At 33.2% G+C, this 24,352-nt stretch overlaps 1 protein-coding gene across 3 annotated transcripts in view; it reads left to right on the top strand.

The window, feature by feature from the left end:
• LOC134720684 (ATP-dependent DNA helicase Q4-like) overlaps nucleotides 1-24,352 on the top strand; it is a 185,455-nt gene that overhangs the window by 27,678 nt on the left and 133,425 nt on the right. For all 3 annotated transcript variants that reach the window (XM_063583110.1, XM_063583112.1, XM_063583111.1), the window contains exons 11-12: nucleotides 11,048-11,184; nucleotides 14,484-14,747. In XM_063583110.1, coding sequence (XP_063439180.1) covers nucleotides 11,048-11,184; nucleotides 14,484-14,747 — 401 coding nt within the window. The remainder of the gene's footprint in view (nucleotides 1-11,047; nucleotides 11,185-14,483; nucleotides 14,748-24,352) is intronic.

A 24,352-nucleotide genomic window follows, 5' to 3' on the forward strand; every position in this document is an offset into this window, starting at 1 on the left:
AGTTTTCATGGTCAAGTCTGTTTCTTAGAAGTATTTCTTGTTTGATTTAAATGACCTAGACCTCATTTTTTGGATCATGTTGAGTTTATGTGATAGTTGTAGTACCAGTAAAGCTTTATATTTAGGACTATCAACGTAATATCAATGCTTAGTAAAGAAGGCTCAACATTTCTGCATGTGCACTCTTGTCTGAATTGCATTCATGAATGTTCAAATGGCAAATCATGTAGGATGTTCATTTAAGGCTTGGCCTAGGTGGATAATGTAGGATAAATTTATGTTTGTTCGGCAAAATGACTGTTTTGGAAGCCTTAATACTCCTGTAACTAATGACAAGAAGGTTTCTTTATCATTAAAAAAATGTGCAGCTACTTTGGATTGATCTATATTCTTAAATTATTTAAAATGTAGCTGCATCATTAAATGACAAACTATTTCTAACCATACACCTGTTAAGACAATGTATTATATTACAGAGTGAATAGTGAATTATAAAAGTCATGATTATGACTAAAAGCACAATACATGGCTCTTATTTCAAACATCAAAGACTCAATTTAATGAGTGTTATCATGTAATATGAAGAGATTGATTAACACTTATACATAACATATATAGGATATATGCTATTTCTATTAAAGATATCAATACAAGCCAGCTGTCTGCAGTGAAATCATGCTTCATCTTTATATTCAATTACTTACATAATAGTTATTGAAAAACTGGTCAATATCGTGATATATGGACTGCCCACAGGACAGTGGTATTGACTAAGACAGTGATAATGACTGATGCGAAGGCGCTGACATTATCGCTGTCACAGTCAATACCACTGTTCTACGGGCTGTCCATATATCACGATAATGACCAGTTTTTCAATAACTGTTATGTTTATTTCATTGAGAAACCATGTTTTAAAAAGAATACATAAATTCAAATTGTTGAAATGAAAGTAACCTCGAGATAATGTACGATTTCTATAGGAAAGAGTGAAGACCGGTCATAGTTTAAAATAACTATAAGTCACTGCCATTCAATTGAGTGCAATGTTTTAGTATATGAAAAACAAAATAAAGTTTACTATAATTTTTAAGTAGCAAAACAGCCATTAGAGTTGTCTGCACTAGCAGACGTGTTTCCATTTTCCTAACTGTTAACTGTAAACACTTCTGAATCGGGATTGCTTTTTTGCTCACCTGGCCCAAAGGGCCAAGTGAGCTTTTCCCATCACTTTGCGTCCGTCGTCTGTCGTCGTTGTCCGGCCTCGTCTGTTAACTTTTACAAAAATCTTCTCCTCTGAAACTACTGGGCCAAATTAAACCAAACTTGGCAACAATCATTATTGGGGTATTTTGTTTAAAAAATGTGTCCGGTGACCCGGCCAACCAACCAAGATGGCCACCATGGCTAAAAATAGAACATAGGGGTAAAATGCAGTTTTTGGCTTATAACTCAAAAACCAAAGCATTTAGAGCAAATATGACAAGGAATAAAATTGTTTATCAGGTCAAAATCTATCTGCCCTGAAATTTTCAGATGAATCTGACAACCTGTTGTTGGGTTTCTGCCCCTGAATAGGTAATTTTAAGGAAATTTTGCTGTTTTTATACGACCGCAAAAATTGAAAATTTTTTGGTCGTATATTGGTATCATGTTGGAGTCGTCGTCATCCGAATACTTTTAGTTTTCGCACTCTAACTTAAGTAAAAGTGAATAGAAATTGCACAGAATTGTGCAATAGCAAGAAATTTTCAATTGAACAGTATTGTGCAATAGCAAGAAATCTTCAATTGCACAGTATTGTGCAATAGCAAATATTTTTTAATTGCACAGTATTGCGCAATAGCAAGAAATATCTAATTGCACAATATTGTGCAATAGCAAGAAATTTTCAATTGGAGTTATCTTTCTTTGTCCAGAATAGTAGTTGAATCAACTTAAATCATTGTTTTATACAATATACAATGTATATTCACTTTAACTACCAACTGATAAGTTAAAACAATCTTTACCATTTAGTGATAACAAGCACTTTTTTAACTCACCTTTCCTAAAAGGAAATGTGAGCTTTTGCCATCACTTGGCGTCCGTCGTCGTCCGTCGTCGTCGTAAACTATTTCAAAGATCTTCTCCTCTGAAACTACTGAACCAATTACAACCAAACTTTAACTGAATGATCCTTTAGGTATCTAGAATAAAGATTGTGTTTTATTTTCCATTTTGTGAAAAAACATGGCCGCCATGGCTAAAAATAGAACATGGGGGTAAAAGGCAGTTTTTGGCTTATATCTCAAAAACGAAAGCATTTAGAGCAAATTAGACATGGAGTAAAAATGTTCATTAGGTCAAGATCTATCAGCCCTGAAATTTTCAGATAAATCAAACAACCCATTGTTGGGTTGCTGCCACTTAATTGGTAATTTTAAGGAAATTTTACAGTTTTGGGTCATTATCTTGAATATTATTATAGATAAAGATAAACTGTAAACAGCAAAAATGATCAGCAAAGTAAGATCTACAAATAAGTTAATATGACCAAAATTGTCAATTGATCCCTTAAGGGGTTATTGTCCTTTAATGACAATTTTTCACAATTTGTTCATCATATTTGCTAACTTTAAAAAATCTTCTCCTCTAAAACTACTCAACCAAATTCAACCAAACTTCAACTGAATGATCAGTAGGGTGTATAGAATAAAGTTTGTGTTTTATTTTCTATTTCGTCAAAAAACATGGCCGTCATGGCTAAAAATAGAACACAGGGTAAAATGCAGTTTTTGGCTTATATCTCAAAAACTCCAGCATTTAGAGCAAATAAGACAAGAAGTTAAAGTATTTATTAGGTCAAGGTCTACCTGTCCTGAAATTTTCAGCCGAATTTGGTTACTGGTTTTTCAGGTATAATGCCCCTGAGGCCACACCAATTTAATTTCTGGTTCTACGGATTTTTGGACTAAAAAATTGGGGCGAGCGAGCGATTTGAAAATTTTAATAAAAAAATATTTAATTTGCAAATTTTTGAGGCGAAGCTTAAAAAGTAAAGGCGAGCGATTATATTTTGTTTTTGTAAACATAAAATAGTAGGTTTTGACTATATTAAAACTTGATTTATCATTTGTACCTTGACATTTCTTTAATTTATGAAGTATTTTTTTCCTGTTTAACAAGAAATAATTGATTAATTAAATCTGGTCTATGTATGTGTGACTGACAATGAGACAATTCTCCATCCAAATCATAATCTGGTGCAGAACAATCCCTAAATGTTATGAATATCCCTTTTATGTGGGGTCAATATAACTTATAATATATTTTTTTTGTAAAACCACTTTTAGTACAAAGGGCTTATATTTTCCCAAAGAACTATAATATCTATATGGTATTAAATGGTCAAAACATGTCCAAGAATTTTGTAATATTCCTGGACTTTAACCATGTTAACACATTTTCTTTAACAGTATTATTAATATTATTCAAAATAAGTGGACCTCTCTTTTAGAAAAGTTGTTTAAAATATAATGTATTTCTCCTCTTTTTGAGTAAAAAATTCTAAGTTTTCAAAGTTTTTGTATAGGAGCACTTTACAAATCCTTAGTATTTCTATTTTCTTTTCTACAACAGTAAGCATGGTAAAATTACCCCTTCAAGGCCCTGGTCTGAGGATGGGTTGTTCCCAACCTGATAATAACAAACATAGGTCAAAGTACGGCCTTTTACATAGAGCTTTGATCCAGACCAAACAGCAAGCTATAAGGGACCACAACTTAGTATTGTACACAATTCAATTTTGAACAGGAAAACCAACGATCTAATTTATATTTCCAAACGGGAAAATACCAATGAACCACATCAGGACAGGTGCACAAACCTGCAGCGTGTATGACCGTCAGCATACATTATAATTGCAGTTGAAGGCAAATCCTTCAAAAGTTCTTTGTACTTTATTTTAACAACGAACATTTGTTGATAGGGAATATAATCAGGGGAAAGAAACCAATGTTTTGTACAGGTATTTCCGCAGTTACATATTTAAAATTCGGAGCACTCCCACTTGGAATAAATTAGTTTCATGCTCAAACAAATATTCTCACAGATATGTACAGTGTTGTGGGGTGCTTATAGGTTTAAAATCTTTATATAAAGGTTAGACTGTGATTTTAAAAACAAATGTTGAGATCTTTTTATAATATTTACAAAAAAACGATGCGGGAAATGGACATGATTCCAATTCCAGATGCGGGAAGCGGGAATATAATAAAAATTAAAAAATTCTGTTTTGAAAAAAATAGGTGGGGGCGGGTCCGTCGAACAAGGAATTAAATTGGTGTGGCCTGAATTGATGATTTTGAAGAAATTTTGCAGTTTTTGGTTATTATCTTGAATATTATTATAGATACAGATAAACTGTTAATAGCAAAAATGTTAAGCAAAGTAAGATCTACATATAAGACAACATGATCAAAATGGTCAATTGACCCCTTAAGGAGTTATTGCCCTTTATAGTCAATTTTTAACAATTTTTCATGAATTTTTGTAATCTTTTACAAAAATCTTCTCTGAAACTACTAAGGCAAATTTAACCAAACTTGTCCACAATCATCATTAGGGTATGTAGTTTAAAAATGTGTGCGTTGACCCGGCCAGCCAACCAAGATGGCCGCCATGGCTAAAAATAGAACATAGGGGTAAAATTGTACATTTTTAAAGTAAAATGAGATTTTATTTAATAAATACTTACTATCATAAATTCTGAGTACATCCATCTGCGCAAGTCTGACAGGCGGAAAACCCCAAATAAAAATATCATCCAATGAAAAGAGGGATGACCAAGCAGTGCCCGTATAATCATGCCTTTATATCATCCATTTAATTTCCTAACGTAAGCAAGAAGCCATAGGAAAAAACCAGGGGATGAAGGGGAGGTTGGGAGGGACTTTTAATTTATGATGGTAAGTATTTATTTAATAAAATCTCATTTTACTTTAAAAATGTACAATTTTATGTCAATAAATACGTTACCATCATAAATTCTGAGTAAAATATAGAATCTAACACAAAGCTGAATCCCCTGAACCAGCAGATGCAAGAGGAAAAACAACTCTTTGTGTCGAAACTAAAGGTCCTAAGGAGTACAAACTCTGAACTTGTGTAGCTAAAGACTGCAGATAGTGAGAAATGAAAAAAAATTCAGTTCTCCAGAAACCTGCAGATAAGACTTCCTCTAAAGGAGCATTATTAAACAGGGCCCAGGAGGTAGAAATAGCTCTAACATCATGGGCTTTAACATGCATATTATTCAGAAGTTCTTCATTAGAAAAACTGTAAGCTAATTGAATAGTTTTACAGATCCAAGTTGAAATGGTTTTAGCAGACAAATCTTGTTTTCCTTTGTTAATAGGAATAAATAACCTGGAATTTGAGGAGGTGCGGAGACTTCAAGTTCTCTGAAGATATAAAAGTAAGACTCAGATAGAACAGAGTACTTTAGAACTTGAATCATCAGGATGGGCTAGAATCACCATCGGTTCTAAACCTCTACCCGGAATTTGATTTTTGGCTAAAAAAGCTGGATCCGTTAATAGGGTAACAGATGACTTATCCCTATTAAAACAAAGGCAGTAATCAGCAGTGGAAAAAGCATGAATTTCACTTCGTCTTCTACCAGAGGCCCAGGCAAGAAGGAAACAACACTTATATGATAAAAAGTTGATTTCAACCTTTTCAGCAGGTTCAAAAGGATGGGTTTTTAAAGCTGATAAAACAACACTCAAATTCCTAGAAGGGACTAAAACTCTCTGTCTAGGGCGTTCAAGAGTGAAATTCTTAACTAAAAGAGAAATGAATTCATTATTACCAAAGTCTGGACCTCCAGACAGTTGAATCGTCCTAGAAATAGCTGATCTATAGCCTTTAATAGTAGAGGGAGATAATCCTTTCTCTTCAAAAAGGTGGATCAGAAAGTCTGCTAGTTGTTGTACAGAAATTTGGAAAGGATCAATTTCCTTCTCACTACACCAACTACTGAAGATAGTCCACTTGGCATCATAGACGATGTTAGTGGAATCTCTAACTGCTCTGGAGAGATGTCTGGCTGCGCATTCAGAAAAACCTCTCTCCTTGAAGCTATCCCTGAGAGAAGCCACGCGAACAGATGTAGCTTCTCTGGATTGGGATGAAGTATCTTGCCCTTGAACTGGGACAGAAGATTGTGTCGTACTGGTAGAACCAGTGGACGAGCACAAGACAGATGAAGAAGATCTGGAAACCAGGCTTGTTTGGGCCAAGCTGGAGCAATAAGAATGATCAACCCTTGCTCTGCTGAGATCTTCCGAAGAACATGTGACAGAAATCTGAACGGTGGGAAGGCGTAAGCGAACATCCCGTCCCAAGGAACACTCATGCAGTCTACTGCGTAAGCTTTCGGATCTGGTACAGGAGACATGAACACTTGAACTTTGTAATTGAGGCTTGTTGCAAACAGGTCTACATGAGGAAACCCCCACTGAAGTGTTATTGCCTGAAATACTGATTGGAGAAGTTCCCACTCTGTATTGACTGGGGTAAGTGTTCTTGACAGAGCATCTGCTAACACATTGAGTTTCCCTGGGACATGACGAACTACAATCTGTAGATGAAGGTGATTGCAAAGAAGGAGGATTTCTCTTGCTAAAAGATACAGCTCGTAACAATGAGTTCTCCCTTGGTTTCGCAAATAAGCCACCACAGTGGTGTTGTCCGTTGCTAGAACCAGAGATTTGTTCTGCAGTAGGGACTGAAAATGAGACAGTGCAAGAAGAACTGCCTTCATTTCTAGTATGTTGATGTGTTTTAAAAGATCTGGAGTCCACACTCCTGACACTGAAAGACCTTCCAGATAAGCTCCCCAACCGAGGTTGGAGGCATCTGTGAACAGAGTCTGATTTGGAACTGGAGAGGACAGAAGTTGGCCTCTCAAAACGTTTGCTTGAGAAGTCCACCAAACCAAATGAGGAAACACTTCCTGATGAATGATTGGAACTGGAATTTCCCAATCCTGTGTAGCTGGGAGCCAATATTGATGTAGATAAAATTGAAGAGGTCGAATGTGAAGGCGACCAAGTGGAACAACATCCGCTAGTGAATTCAAGAGACCTAGCAGTTGTGAAAACTGGCAAGCAGTAACTGTTTTTTGAGATAGAAACAGATAAATTTTTGAACAAAGATTCTGAAACTTTTCCTGAGGAGGTCGAACTATGCACTGACGAGTAAGGTAATATTCACCTAGGAAAATAAAGTCCTGAGACGGAATGAGGTCCGACTTTTTCCAAGAAATGAGAAACCCCAGAGAGAGCAGCAATCTGATGACTACATCGGTATTGAGATAAGAGTTTCTCGGGAGAAATTGCTACCTGCATGAGTTTGGTAAAGGCTAGTGGTGCAGTTGACAGACCAAAAGGGAGAGCCCTGAATTGGTAAACCCTTTTGTTCCAAGCAAACCGAAGGAATTTGCGGTATGAAGGGCAAACTGAAACATGAAAATACGCGTCCGTCAGATCCAGGGATGTTGTCCACAATTCAAGGGTCCGGAAACGGTCATATTTGCCAGTCATGTCCTAAACTGAAACTATAATGTCCTAAACTTTTAATCGGGATTTAGGTCAAATTTTATTTTTCAACCGTAATAATTTCGGTCATTTCGTTGTGATTGACATTCAAAATCGCCATTTTGAACATATTTTTGTTTTGTTATCGACTTCACATACCTGGAAGAATAGAAGCTCTTATTGAATGATTGGTCTCCATTTTGAAATGGGGAATAATCATATAAGAATTGAGGATAGACAAATCGATGACTGGTCTCATTCCTTCTGGTCTTCTTCCATACAAGGAAGAGACGAGAATAGAAACCTGGATCTATTGAAGATATAGGGACTTCCTCCACTGCCCTCTTTGTCAAAAGAGTCTCTACTTCTGTGGATCTTGAGTATTGGACAGTGGGATAGGAACAGGAGAAAGAGGTGGTTGTTCTTTGAATTGAAGAGTCATTGATCCCCCTCGAATTACTGACAGAACCCAACAATCTGAGGTAATACCTATCCATTTTTTTAGAAAATGAGTTAACCTCCCCCTAACTGGCAATTGAGAAAGAGGAGTTTTGTAGTACATCTCTGGATTGGATTCTGACAGTAACGTACGAGGGGGCAACTTCCTAGGAAGAGGGATTGGCCCTCTTGCCACCTCTCTTAAAACTGTTAGGTTTAGACCTAGGGATTGAAGATTTCTTAGGTTTATTACCTCCATCGTTAGGGATTTTCCTCCTCTTCTCTTGAGAATTATAAGATGAGCCTCCAGCGGAAAAATAACTACCTCGTTTAAAATTATTTCCAGAAAGAGATACATTTACCTTCACTGGGGCTGGAGTTTGATTGAGATGCTTCTGTACCTCATCAAGTGGTAACCCGAAAATCTTCTCATCCAATGGAGACTTGATTAAAGCATCCTTAAGATTATCTGACACCTTTGCCTTATCCAAAATTTCAGATCTTTTGGATAAGGTGCAGTTGGCGATGGAACCCATAATCAACAATTGGGAGGCACCCAAAGCCTTGTCTATCTGTAATAGAAAAGGTTTGACCTCTGGTGGAAGAGAAGAGTCTTTAAGAACTGGAGCAACTGCTGATAAAAAGTGTTCAGCAGTGCCTAACACATGAGATGCGTTTCTAAGAAGGTTCTCCGTTTTAGACCAAACAGACTGAGTAAGACGCAGTCCATCGGCAGGTTTAGAAGCAATAGTAGATGAAAAAACCTTGTCACATTTGGGTACCAGTTTACCCAAGGTAGAGTCAAAAATGTCATAGTCTTTAGAGCGGAATTGCTCAGTAAATGAGGCAAGACCAAAACCACTAACTTGGGAAAATTGGGACTCATTAGTCACAATCCCATCATTAATGATCTGCAGGGAGTTAGACATATGGTTAGATTGTGGAAAACTAGTATGAGATTTAGTATCATCTACGGACAGACCACATGAAGCCTCGAAAGTAGAGGTTAATTTCTTGGGTCTTGGAGGAGACTGAAATGGCACCTTGTTGACATCTCTCATGATTGTATAAACAGAATCTCTGAGATCCTTCAAAGTGGAAGGAGCATCTTCAGCCTCTGGTTCTTTACTGGAATTGGTAGAAGACTGACCAATTACAGATGAAGAGATAGACACAGGAACAGAAGTTTGCGAAACATTCTGAGAGACCTGAACTGAATTGTCATCTTCATCAGAAGTAAAACCTTCTTCTTGGCTGCCTTGGGCAACTGAAAAGCATTCTTCCTCATCACTGTCTTTCAGGTCATTTCCAATATCATGATCTGGACGGAGTGAAATCACTGGAGAATTTGACTTATTGACTTAAAGCCTGAATAAGGATAACCCTGAGACCAAGGAGGTCTAGACCACGACATGGCATTACTAGCTGAAGCGGGTAAAGTGAAGCCACAATAGGACGCTGGTGCTCTAGACCCAGGTAAGTTTAAACCAATAGAGGTACCAGGGTAAGATAAAATGGACCCTGTGGCGTCAACTGGCCTAGAAAAAATGTTCGTAACAGTGGTAATGGTAGGGACACCTCCATGATTACCAACAGAACCTGCATTCAGGGTCTGTTGACCGGTCTTAGAAGTCACCGAAGTAAAAACGTCGGTTACAGTTGACTACTATTAGGAGGGGTTTCCTGCCCTATCGTTGTTGCGGTCACAGGAAAGGGTAAAGAACCGTCTAAAAAAAACATCACTACCTGTAATGGCCTTGTAAGGACTGGGATCATTAAACTCCATAATTAAAGAAGTATGAAGTTAAACACTTATAAACAACAATATTATAACAACAAAAAAATGTCAAATAAACAATGGTATGGGGATACCTACAATATTCACTATTGAAAAAACAAAAAACTTAAAGTCTTCTCTGTAAGTTGTAACATGTGTGTCTTGATGAGCAGGCGGAAATTAAATGGATGATATAAAGGCATGGTTATACGGGCTCTGCTTGGTCATCCCTCTTCTCATTGGATGATATTTTCATTTGGGGTTTTCCGCCTGTCATCTTGGATATTATTATAGATAGAGATAAACTGTAAACAGCAATAATGTTCACCAAAGTAAGATCTACAAATAAGTCAACATGACCAAAAAGGTCAGTTGACCCCTTAAGGAGTTATTGCCCTTTATAGTAATTTTTTACCAATTTTTTCGTAAATTTTTGATAACTTTTACAAAAATCTTCTCCTCTGAAACTACTGGGTCAAATTTGACCAAACTTGGCCACAATCATTATTAGGGTATCTTGTTTAAAAAATGTGTGTGGTGACCCAGCCAACCAATCAAGATAGCCACCATGGCTAAAATTAGAACATAGGGGTAAAATGTAGATTTTCTGAAACCAAAGCATTCAGAGCAAATCTAACAAGGGATTAAATTGTTTATCAAGTCAATATATCTATCGGCCCTGAAATTTTCAGATGTATTGGACAACAAGGAGTTATTGCCCTCTATAGTCAATTTTTAACAATTTTCATTAATATGGTAAATTTTTAAAAAATATTTTCCTCTGTATCTAAAGGGCCAAGTCTATATAGATAGAGAAAATTGTAAGTAGCAAGAATGTTCAGTAAAGTAAGATCTACACACACATCACCAGCACCAAAACACAATTTTGTCATGAATCCATCTGTGTCCTTTGTTTAATATGCACATAGACCAAGGTGAGCGACACAGGCTCTTTAGAGCCTCTAGTTTTATATGTGACCATGCATTGACATCCAGTTAAAAAAAAAATAACCTGCCTTCCTGGTCTTGTTTACAAAGGGTAGACCTGGGGAGGGGAAACAGACATTCTTTTAAATGTGGCCCAAAGATGAGTGGAAATGTTTGTTTGTTGGATCTCATGAACTTTGACTTATTTATGACGATCCAACTATATTTTACAATTGTTTTATTTTTATCCACAATAGTGATATTAACAACAGAGTGAGGTCAAGCTTTGTCGACAGATGAATATATTTGACTTTTGTTTCAGGTAAATCTACAATGGTGATATTATCAACAGGGGGAGGTAAATCATTGACGTACCAGCTGCCAGCTGTTCTGTATGCTGAGAAATCTACATGTTTTACCCTTGTTATCTCACCACTTGTGTCTTTAATGGAAGATCAGGTCTGTATTCATTCATTATGCCCCACCTAAGGACATTATGTTTTTCTGTCTTTTCATCCATTCGTTTGTTCCTCCTTTGGCTCGTTCATCCGTCTGTGCTTCTTAAGGTTTAAGTTTTTGGTCGAGGTAATTTTGATGAAGTTGAAGTCCAATCTTGAAACTTAGTACACATGTTCCCTATGATATGATCTTTCTAATTTTAATGCCAAATTAGAGTTTTGACTCCAATTTCACGGTCCATTGAACATAGAATCTGATACTTGGAGTGGGGTGACCATGTGCTATGGACACATTCTTGTTATAAATGCCCTGGTTTTACCCTGGACTCCTAAACTGAACCAAGGTATTTTAGTCAGTGTCACAAGGGATAATACAAGGGCAGATTCAGAGAATGCAATGTTATGATCTATTTATCACATATATAGCCTATGAAATAAGTAAGAAAATAAGAAAAACAAAACAATAGAATAAGGCTAGTTTATATATTCATTATGTTCCCCACGATAAAGCAGGGTGAAGTGGAAGTGTCTGTCCATTTGACCTATGAATTCTTGTCGCATTATTCCTCAGTAGCTACAAAATAGCAATTTTCTGAAAATTTCTTCAATTAAAGTCAATTTTTATGCCCCATTTATGTGCATTATGTTTTCTCGTCTGTATGTTTGTTTGTCTGTCCTGCTTCAGGTTAAAGTTTTGGTCCTTTAGGTTAAAGTATTTGGTCGAGTTAGTTTTTGATGAAGTTGAAGTCCAATCTTGAAACTTAGTACACATGTTCCCTATGATATGATCTTTCTAGTTTTAATGACAAATTAAGAGTTTTTACCCCATTTTCACAGTCCACTGAACATTGAAAATGAGAGTGCTGATGGGGCGTCCGTGTATGAACACATTCTTGTTTTTCTCTCAGAAGGTTGACAGTGTTGTTTTAATTCCAGCTATATTTATCTAATACTTTTTCTGAAATCGCAAACTTTTTCGAGTACATGCCTGATAAAGGTTTTGACATAGATTGCATAGTTTGATGAACCTAGGAATGTGGTAATGTGTCGTCTTTTGATTTAACCATTGAAATACATTACATGTATGTGGCAAGTAAGTTACTTCCCTATAACAAAAATGAACCTTTGCTTGTATCATACTGTTCTACAATGATTAATTTTCATTTTTTTAAAATTATTTTATAAAATAGTTTGTTTCATCTTGCTTTAGTTCCTTCACACCAAAAACAAATGACGAAGTTATAAAGGTTGTTTTTTGCCTTGCCTGTGAAGAAGGTTACAGAATGTGTGACATAGGCACTTCTATTCAGTGATGATGACCATGTAAACTATTTGTATAAAGCTTTATATATCTGAATGTTGAAGACCTGTTTTGTTCAAACTGTAAGCAATAGGTTGACATGTCTGTCTGTCATGGTTCATATTACTTTTACCTCATTATTCAATGGTCAATATTAAGTTTTTGTGGTTTGGTCAGTTTCTTACATGATATAGGCAATATAACCATTGTACTGTATTTGGTTTATGGTATGACTATAAGGTGTACATATTTATTTCATAATTCATAGGACCATGACCTCATTTGCATGGATCATTGATAATGTTTAGTATATGTTACAACTGTAAAAAAAAACCTTCACATTACAGACCATTAACATGAACTCAATCATGATGAGTTAAAGCTGAAAAGACTTTTCAGCCTGTGCACACTGCTGTCTAAAAAAAATTATAGAATACAACCAAACAAATTTGAATTCAATTACGATTGAGCTGTTAGTAATTAGATTCAGCACAACATATTTAAATGTTAAACAAACGTGATGTATTTGGTTTGAAGATTTCAGTGTGTCAATTACATGCTTCACTAGTGCTAATCTACCATCCAAAATTTCATTTTATTTCATTTTATTTCATTTTAAAAGGAGAAAATAAAACATCAATAATAACATAAAAAAATACAAGTAAGGGATAATTTGATTTTGTAAATATATTTACAATGAAGAAGTGTTAGAAAAAAATGACTTGAAAGCTGAACTCTATAAACAAGATTTGTTAAGAAACTTTGCAATTATAGTTACAATAGATGATCATTCTCTCCATTATATGGATACTAAAATAAGTCATTCTCTCCATTATATGGATACTAAAATAAGTCACAACCAAGTTACAATAGATGATCATTCTCTCCATTATATGGATACTAAAAAAAGTCACAACCAAGTTACAATAGATGATCATTCTCTCCATTATATGGATACTAAAATAAGTCACGATCATTCTCTCCATTATATGGATACTAAAATAAGTCATGATCATTCTCTCCATTATATGGATACTAAAATAAGTCACAACCAAGTTACAATAGATGATCATTCTCTCCATTATATGGATACTAAAATATGTCACAACCAAGTTACAATAGATGATCATTCTCTCCATTATATGGATACTAAAATAAGTCACAACCAAGTTACAATAGATGATCATTCTCTCCATTATATGGATACTAAAATAAGTCACGATCATTCTCTCCATTATATGGATACTAAAATAAGTCATGATCATTCTCTCCATTATATGGATACTAAAATAAGTCACAACCAAGTTACAATAGATGATCACAACCAAGTTACACTGTTATTTACTCTTATTCTTCAAAGTAGATAAAATATATCTTTGTATAGAATATAAATATTCAACAACTTTGGTAACAAGCAAGTAATGACCACTAGTGGTATTATCCACTTTGTTCTGCAACAATTGTACAATTAAAGGGTACACAAAAATCTTATAGATAGGAAATACAATACACCAGTCATCATCATCATCATCATCATCATCTATTCATAAAAGGCTTGACATGAAAATAGGAAACAATTTAATATTGAGAAAACTATAATATGTCATGTATGTATTGTTAATATATTAACCTGGAGCTGGTTTCACAAAAAAAACTTCCGCTTCAGATTGATTGTATTAAGTCATGAACAATTCAGTATACTTACGATAATTCTAAAGTTGTAAGTATTTTTGTGAAATTGACTCCTGAATTATATGTTTTTTGGTATTTTACAAAAAAAATATACAATTCTGGTAACTAATCATATTACATCTTCTTATAGTTGGTATGTATAAGAATATTGTCAAAGTTTTCTGCATTTATAACTTTTTCTTGCATGTAAATTTGCAGTTTTTAAAAATAAAAGATTATTAGTTTCATTATGAATTAGAAAGTATAATTGATTATAATTAAGTTAAGTATGATAAAAATATTAAAATAACCATTCCTGTTATTTTCAGATCACTGGTCTACCCCCAGGAGTGAAAGGTGCTTGTCTCCATACCAACATGACCAAGGCCCAACGTGAGTCTGTAATGGAGTCTGTAAAGGAAGGAAATGTCCACTTCCTGTTGGTATCACCTGAGGCTATAGCTGGAGGAACAATGTCTGCCTTAACATCTGCTGCCAATCTTCCTCCTATATCATTTGTCTGTATTGATGAAGCCCATTGTCTGTCAGAGTGGTCACACAACTTTAGGCCATCTTATCTCAGATTAACAAAGGTAAAACTATAAATTAAGGTGGTACCCAACACTTTAATTAAAATTAATTTGGCTCGTTTAATTTTCATAAAATTTTGACAAAGTATTTACTTTCACCCTTTAACAAAAATATATTTAAAATTTAAAAAAAATTTGAACCAACCATTTTATCAGAAAAATTACACTGGTTATATAAAGGGTGCAATCAACAGTTTTTTTCTATGTCGACATATTTTGAGGGACCATGCATATGTGACCCTTACTGGTGGACTGATAAATAAAGATACTTGTATAAAACTAGATATCACTGGAATCAGAATGTTCTCTAGTTTATAATGAAATAAAAATAATGTGTACTTTTAATATATTATAAAAATTTCATCCAATGAACATGGGGAGAAAAAGGTATAATTTTAACATAAAAAACTTGAAATCAGGTCACGTGCACACCCATGAAGACATGATCCATGCACATTTTTCATAATCAAAACTGAATTTTGTATGGTTTTTACCTGGCCTTTCAAAAAAATCTTGTTTCAGGGTACGGTTTCCTGCTCCGAAAAGAGCTACAGTGGCTGCAAATAAGTTTTCAATTTTCACTGCTAAAAAAACAGTCTGTTTACAGTGTTGTCTCCCCTTGAAACATGTATATTTAATATAATTTTTAAAATTATTTCAATCATTCAACCTGTTTTAATTGAAAGCTAATTAACTAATTTTTACAATCAAATACAAAAAACATGATACTTTTTCACCAAGTAAGTAAATAAACAGGGGTTTCCCTCCATGGTTATTTTTAGTAGGGGAATAACCCCTAGTTTTTTTATACGAAACTGTTTATAGCACCCATAGCAGTTTGACAAACACCAATTTTGATCATTGAGAAGCATAATATTCCCTTTACAACACAACGTAATTAAAACGTTTAGCTGACTTTACAGGGTTATCTCCCTGTAGTGTTAGGTACCACCTTAAGTTAGTTTTTTAGTGGAAAAAATATATACTCGGTAACTCTGGATTATATTTGTTACTAAATAAAGTTTAAGTACAGAATAAAATTTGCTGATAGTATGTTTGTTGTAGATTCAGGTAGTTGACAGTTGATATGTATATAAATATGATATCAGATAATTTTTTTGTCAAGTTTTGTTTTTGGTTCAGATCTAGACCTTAAGGTGGTACCTAACACTACAGGAAGATAACTCTGTAAAGTCAGCTAAACGTTTTAATTACATTTTGTTGTAAAAGGAATATTTAAGCTTCTCAACGATCAAAATTGGTGTTTGTCAAATTGCTATATAACCAGTGTAATTTTTCTGACAAAACGGTTGGTTCAAAAATTTTTTATATTTTAATATTTTTGTTAAAGGGTCAAAGTAAATACTTTGACAAAATTTTATGAAAATTAAACATGCCAAATTTATTTTAGTGAAAGTGTTGGGTATCATCTTAAATCAGGCTGTTAAATCTGTTTTGTGGTTGTGTTTCTATATATAAATTACATGGAAAAATGTTAACCACCAAAATTAGACGAACAGAAAAATTCCAAATATCATGTATTTCATTTGACTTGGTTTTCAATATGAGTTTTCCTGTATGGTTAATTTCGCATAGCTAAATATTTAGTGGTATAGAAATATTCTTTTTTTATTTTATAGGTTGTTTCTTATAAAAAACATATTTTTCTAGTTTATTTAGAATGTCCTGGTCAATAGCACATGATTTTTTGACCTCAAACCTTTGACCATAAGGGAAACTTAGGATTTTTCATACATATGTCTGATTAACAAAATCAAATCAGTACATTTAGAGAATTTTCATTAGTGGAATGAACTTGATGTTTATAGATTTAATTACATTCGTACTTTATAAACCAAAATGAATAAATATGACACTTTTTCCAATCCTGGTCAGGCTATTGACAGTTTGTTCAGGAGAATACTGTAAATTACAAAGTTTATATCTGGTAGCTAGAGGATATTTGAATGGCATTGATTTAATATTTCTTTTCTATTTACTGTTATTTATTGACTATATTGAAAGTTTAGCACTTGATTAATTACTGAATTAAACGAAAGAAGTTACATAGCTACAAGGATCTATGGTTAAAATTATTCGTCAATTTACCCGCAATGTTTATTACTTACTGGTACAAAAAATTGTTTTCGGATACTGGTCATATATTTTGCTTAAAAAAGAGAACAAATTAGTGGTTTATATGAATGTAATTTGTATTGTTTTATGATGTTTTCAAGTCAGTTGTTGATTTCATGGGTTGGCAACTGACTTTTCTTTTAATTGGAAAAAAAATCAGTGTACTGTGGATTGATTAATATTCGTTGGGTACCAATTTTTATGGATTTCTTTAGTACAGGGGAACCATGAATTTAAATGTTCTACGAAACAAAAATTTTGTAAAGGAATGTATGCAGGCTTTGCCAAAACCATGAATTTAAATATCCACAAATATGCAAATTTCCTCAATCCACAAAAATAAATGGATCCACAGTATTTGTCTTTCATTAAAGGGAAACTTCGCAAAAAAATCAAAAATTGATATTATGTTCATTCTGTATAAAAATGCTCAAATTCATAGATATTAAAGTTTTATTCCGCTAGATAAGCGATCACCATCGATTTTAAATTTAGAGTATCAATTCTCTGCGTTTGGCCATTTTGTCTTCTTTCCCAACTAATAACGATATGTCTATAAACCACAAAGGAACAAAACGACAGTAACCGATGTAGTCTCGTAATTGCGTGTCAATATCTTGTCAATTGTACGGTTGCTTTATCCGACTAACTAACTTGATACGGAAAATATTCTTTTTTTTTTTTAATTACCATGGTCTGTTGTTTTTAAACTGTTAATATTTGAATTAGGTAAAAAGTCAAAGTTGAAATCATAAATAAGTGTTCCGTGAAAATTGTTTTCGAAAATCTAATTTGTTCATAATTCTTTAAAGTAATAAACTTTTTTCAAATAAATTCTGATCTTCCCTTATCTGATCACCAGCATGGCTAAAGGTATTACTTCCAAGGGTATTGTGAGGGGTGTGAGGTGACATGTCCAGGTATTCAAGCGATTTCCTGTCGGGCTTGCAAGTTCACGCATCGTTTCACTTCTGCAGGTATTGATCAGTGTACACGGCTGATAACATTTAACTTTCCATTTTGAACTATCAGATGTATAATATACAACTCTGTCTTACTTGTCATTACTAAACTCATACGTACGCTTGTTTATGAATAACATTTCTGGTGTAAAGAACATTATTCATAAAAATATAAATAATACCCAAAAAATAAGATTTGATGAAATTAAAATCTATTTAAATATTTTTTCCAAGGGTGAATTTGGGAAAATGTAATATATACTCGTTGTCAATAGTGAAGGACAGAGTGGAACATGCCAGAAATATTGATTTAAAAAATGAACACACTTGTCGACGATTCGTTTATACGACTGGGTAGAAAGTTACGGAACTATAGCACAATTTAAAATATATACATTGGCACTCACACCACATCTTCCTATATCTATGTATACATTGAACATAAGAAAAAATATATATTTTGAATAAATTGGGGTAAAAGTTTTGTAAATAGACTAGTCCATGTATGCCAACAGTATGTAATCATCGAATGTCGATAGACTATTGTATACCAAAAGAAGAAGAAGAAGAAGAGAACCAATTTGATTTAAATACAGGTCGATGTATAACTTGCTTTGGTTCATCGAAGTTGTGGACATAGTAAAATCACACAGATTTATATTTCAATAAGGTTGTTTTCGAAAACAAAGGAAGGAATTCGTCATCACAATTGTTATATATGCCACTGGACGGACACTAATTATCCCCAAGGGATGTGAATATTTTGCTGGGAAACTATTGAGTATCAAAGTTTCAAATTTATTTTGGGATTTATTTTCTTTCTTGGTATTCAATAACAGAAAAAAGAATAAATTGCTTGTCCGCTAAATAGGGGTATTCTTGTCAGATAAAAGACTTTTAGTTATATTAAAAAAATAGGGAAATATGACATTAAATTGGTTCTGTCTTTTTTTTTAAACATCGTTAAAAAGATATGAACGCCACAAGAACCCTGTAATACTAGTACGAGAGTATAGCATGTTAACATTCCTTCTCAATAATATGGTTGTATTGGAAATCTTTTCATACAGATTGACAACTCATGGTCGGATATGCATGTAATATTTGCCACATGACGCCCATAGTTCTTTCTACCATCATCATCTTATTCTTTGATATTGCTGTAAACATCGATGGTTCACACCCAAACAAAATGGGACTGATGTACCTTCAGAGCTTCTCCGTGTTATAACTTGTGAAACTTAATGTATAGATGAAATTTCGGTATTGAAATGAATCTACATCTCACAAACAGGATGTTTAAATAACGATTTTGAGTAATCCCCTAACGAACCAATATAAACTTATGGCAAGATATAACCATGATTGAAGGAATTTAGTTTTTGTCAGACCCAAGAACTCATCACTATCATAAATGTATACGTATATATGCATGCAGTTTCAAATATTAAGAACAAGCGGTCGATGTCGATAGTCGGTTTTCTAACGGTTCAGAGTTAGACATGTCACTTGTTCATTCTTGGAAGCCTTCATATTCCCCGTCCAACGATTGGAACTCTTTCTGGTTGTGTTGACTATATATGCTTGAATGGTAATTCTGTCGTTTATCTGTACAAGTGGTTGCATATCCTCTCCTTTCTCAACAAACAAACTAACGAAATGCTACTAGTCTGCTTTCTCTGGAGCTCATCCTCAATGGCGCTTATACGTCAGGAAACTTACATGTATACTAATAATGATTGTTTCAAGAACAACGATGTAGGGACGAACTATTATAATTTTGTCAATATCAGTTATGCATGACTAAAATATAAGTTTTATTACAACAACTGTATTTGGTCTCGATTGTATGTTAACTAATTAATGTGTTTTTATAGGCTAGCTCAAATCCTCATCCAAATAATATAATCTATATGTAATAATCGTTTCCTACTACACCGAGTTATAATGCCAAGCGGCAGACATATTTTAGGTACTAATTAAGTAATTAAATGAACAATATTATAGATAACAATAATTAATCATTAATGTGCAAAGATTTAAAAACAAAAGTAGTTTTTCTTTATTTGTACGTATTATATTCCAGTTCGGTATAGTTATCTTCAAATAGTTTCAGATATTAATTAATACATGGGTTTCAAAAGTCTAAATGTAAGTATTCTCGTACATTTTTTTGCCTAATAAAGACAATTAAAATACTTTGGTAAAGCTATTTCTAATTTCTAAGTTCCCCTTTTTTATGAGACATAAATCAAGGACAAGAGGTGTATATCATTTCATTCTGACACATGAATTAAGTTTCCCGTCTTTAACTGAAAATTGTTTATTTCTTAGTAAATTAATTTATTTGAATTCAAATAAATAATAGCACCAAATATAATTAAATAATTCCACGGCGATCTATTTTCATTTGTCACCAACTTGAATATGTATTTTAAATGTGTGTATTAAATGCTCCCTTGTTTTATAATCCACTGATCCGAATAGACAGTCACACCTGGCAAGGTGTTCTAGAGGCGTGGTTAAATACCGAAGTGCAAATAACAATTTACCTTTCAACAAGCCATCTACGAGTTTTGCCACAGAACCGTGAATACACACATCGTATAAACCTAGTCATAGCAGAGACAGTAAAAGGTCAATAAGAGTACACCAACATATTGTCTTTACAGATTATTGTACTTTAATTTGTTCACCTTATCAGTCTGAAAATTACGATTACCTTAAAATATGATTAAAAACCAAGACTTTTAATGATTGTATTTTAAATCCCGGCATGCAAAAACCAGGAGAAAACGTCACGACCTACAGGAAGTTGTTAATATTTTTTCATTAATTATTGAATTTCTCCTTTATTGCTGCACATATAGCGATAAAACTTTGTGAATATATATATTATGTCATAATGAACATATTTAAACCATAAGTAAAAAATCGTGAATTTTCCCTTTAAGAAAACAAGTTTCCTTTACAGTTTTATCAAGCCTCAATTAAAAATTGTAGTTATTTCATGAATCAGTTAATTTGGATATGAAAGAATTATGTCTTTTAAAATGAAATTTGCACCTATTTCTTATGGTGCCAATATCAGCTAATTTTTGTATATTGTACTATAATATGAAGCATGTCAAGCACAATAAAAAAAAAGAAGACATGTTTGTGATACATTGAGGAAACAGAAACCCAAAGATACTAATAAACAAAAGACATCTAGAGGGCTACATTCAGTCTTCAACAAGTACCTGTTGTTGATGATGTCATACTTGTAATGGAATAATGGCACTTCGTTCCATCTCATTTACTCTGTTCAGGTGGGTGGTTTTCTCCAGGCACTCCGGCTTCCTCCACCAATAAAAACTGGCCGCCACAAAATAGCCTAAATGCTGTGCTTAAAAGTGGGGTTAAAACACCAAAAATTCAAAATTCAAATTCTGTTATGGTGGCATTCATATTGACGAATACAGTGTTGTTTTTTTGTAATTGTGAAATCTGAAACTTATATAAGTAAAAAAATAAACATTTGGTATTCAAGTTAATAAGTGCAACCCTTTAGTTTGTCAGAAGTATTCTATATTTAAACTAATGGAAATGATATCTGTATACATTCTTTCAAGACATTCATGTAGGTAAAATGCTAATTTTTTCTCCCCAATATTTTGATCTTTTCAATCCATATTCTGCATAGCCAACAACATTATAATGGAAATAAAGTTTTTTTGTTTTGTACAAAAGGTTGGCTGGGGATGAGACAGATTTTCTTTTGAAATAAAAAAAGTTCATCATGAAATAATACTTTTGACTTCAGAATGTAACGTCAATCTGTCAATTTATTCTACCATTGGGGAATGAGTTCTAGTTGGGTTTAGGTTTAATCAAATTAGTCTTGCTATTGTTGGAGAAAGAAGAAATATATATACATTAATTTACATGAAAATAGATTACTCTGTATCTTTTGAATCAGAAAATTGATATTAGATGTTTTTGCTGTGCTCTTTTATTATCTTGGAAATGATAACATGCTAGATGGTCGGAAAATGCATAAATTGCTTAGTTTACATAATCAGTTCTTAAAAAGGTTATATAAGATTGCTAGAATCTAATCTCATCTTTAATAGGATTAAAACTTATATGTTCAGAACTACAGAAATATCTAATAGCAAAAACAATTTTAAAATAATTTTTACAAATTTCAAATGAATACACATGCAATCCTTTAAAATAAAATAAAAAGTAGTCTTTGATTTTAAATGCCAGTATATATGTTACAGTGAATTTGTATAATCAGTGATTATGTTGAATCCATGAAATTTTCAGGGATTATATGATGATTTCATTCAATTAGAAAAAAGATGTGAAAAATGTAAATGTTGAAATAAGATTTAGAAAACACTTGATGTTTATTTGTTTTTAAAGTTTACCTGGTTCAAACAAACATATTGCCAGTTTCTTTGATTTGGCGATTGCTATACTTTCATTAATGGAACGCAAGTTCTTTCAACAATTGGTATTACATCTATAATGGGTAATTAGATTTTTTAAGCAAGTAAAAATGTTGAGTATCGTTTAAATTTGTGGTTAATAAATTCCTTGGCTTATTTTTTTGCATGAAAGCACCCTGAAATTTTTAGACATTAAAAGTAGATGAGAGGAAATTTCACAAAACATTAACCTTTATTCATACTAAAACTCATAAATTGTATTCTTTTTCTGAATTTTGTACATTCTATTTTTGAAATATTATTTTCCAAAGTTCATCTCTCATATAAAAGCAATGCGTTTTTAGGTATTTTGAAACATTTGAATTATGGGTTGTAATATGATATAAAGAAAACAAGGAAATGTCGTTTGATTGCCAATGATACAGCTATAACCCAGAAACAAAAGGACAATGATGATAGAAAAATAACTATTTGGCACTGTACTGCATTCGACAAACGTTTTCTTATGAATGACTAGAACCAAAGAATGCTAAAATAACAATCTTAATGGAATAAAAGCGTCTTCCTGTTTGACTTATATTTTCTTGCAGTAACTTGCTAATTTTTGTCGAGTCTGCGACTTTTTTCCCAGAAAAATTGATATAGGGATAGTGACCTAGTGGTAGGGGCGACGGCGGCGTTAGCTGATCACTTAAAAGCTTAATATTTTAGAAGTTGGGAGTCCTGGATGCTTCATATTTTGTATATAGAAGAAGAAGAAGTTTTTGTAATCTTATTATGAGGAATAAGATAACTATATTTGGTATTTGCGTACCTTGCAAGGTCCTCATGCAGTCATACAGTTTTCACTTGACCTCGACCTCATTCCATGGATCTGTTAACAAGGTTAAGTTTTGGTGGTCAAGTCCATATCAGTTACTTTAAGCAATAGGTCTAGTATACTTGGTGTATAGAATGATTGTAAGGTGTACATGTTCTACTGGCAGGTGTCATCTGACCTTGATCTCATTTTCATGGTTCAGTGGTCAATTTTTTGAGATTTGGTCTTTTTTTCTAACACTGTATGCAATAGGTCAATAATATTTGGTGTATGGAAATATTTTATGATGTGCATGTCAGTCTTACAGGTTTTATTTGACCTTGGTCTCATTTTTCACGGTTCATTGCTGGAGTGAGTAAACAAATTGTAAGACTTATTAGGCATAACATTTAGATAAAAAAATGATTCCATTTATTTTATTTCCAAATTAAAAGATTGTATCCTGTTGAGATGGTTTTTAATTGACTTTGTTGTAATAAAAAAAGAAACCAAAATTTTTTTTTTTTTAATTAATATAGTTTGACAACCTTTCAGACAATTTTAAAAATTTGTAGCTGAAGCCTTATTAAAACTGATACTTTTTATTTTTGTAATTCATATGTTCTTTTTTAACAACATTTTAATAAGAGTATACAGTTCTTGACATTCATAAAATTTTTTTTGGTTTCTTTGCTGTTAAGGTTATACCTCAGCTTTGAAAGTTTAAAGTTTACTGGAACACTATAGACCTGTGTTTTTATATTTCAAGTAAATGAAAAAGCGTTTTCTTTCTGTGATAGTTAATTATTTTTTTGAAATTTAGTGACAATTTTATGCATTTTATATTTTGAGCCAGACAAACTTTTAACATTGAAGTTGCCTTTAAATGAAAATATGTATTAAGAAATGAAGCTGCTTTTTAATTTAATACACTATGGAAAAGTTCCTATGTAAACATAAATTGATAAAATGTTGAGTTTCATGATTTGAGTGAATATGACTTGAGACAGGCACATATCAGAATGTGTGGAGTTAAACATGTTTGTAAGCGCCCAAACAACTCTGTGTCCTGGAACAGTGGTTTAACAACACAACATCAGAATAAACGGTAAAAACAGTTGGAAATGCATGGCTTATTAGATTGCCTGAAATTAGGCAACTTACTTAACAACACAAGTTCCGATCTAACTTGCAGTTACTTAAAGCAAGTTCAGAGCCAATAACATAAAGTAAATAGATCACAGACTTAAATATCAATCAGTACACATCCAA

Source organism: Mytilus trossulus, chromosome 6 (genome assembly GCF_036588685.1).
Source record: "Mytilus trossulus isolate FHL-02 chromosome 6, PNRI_Mtr1.1.1.hap1, whole genome shotgun sequence".
Lineage (NCBI taxonomy): Eukaryota > Metazoa > Mollusca > Bivalvia > Mytilida > Mytilidae > Mytilus > Mytilus trossulus.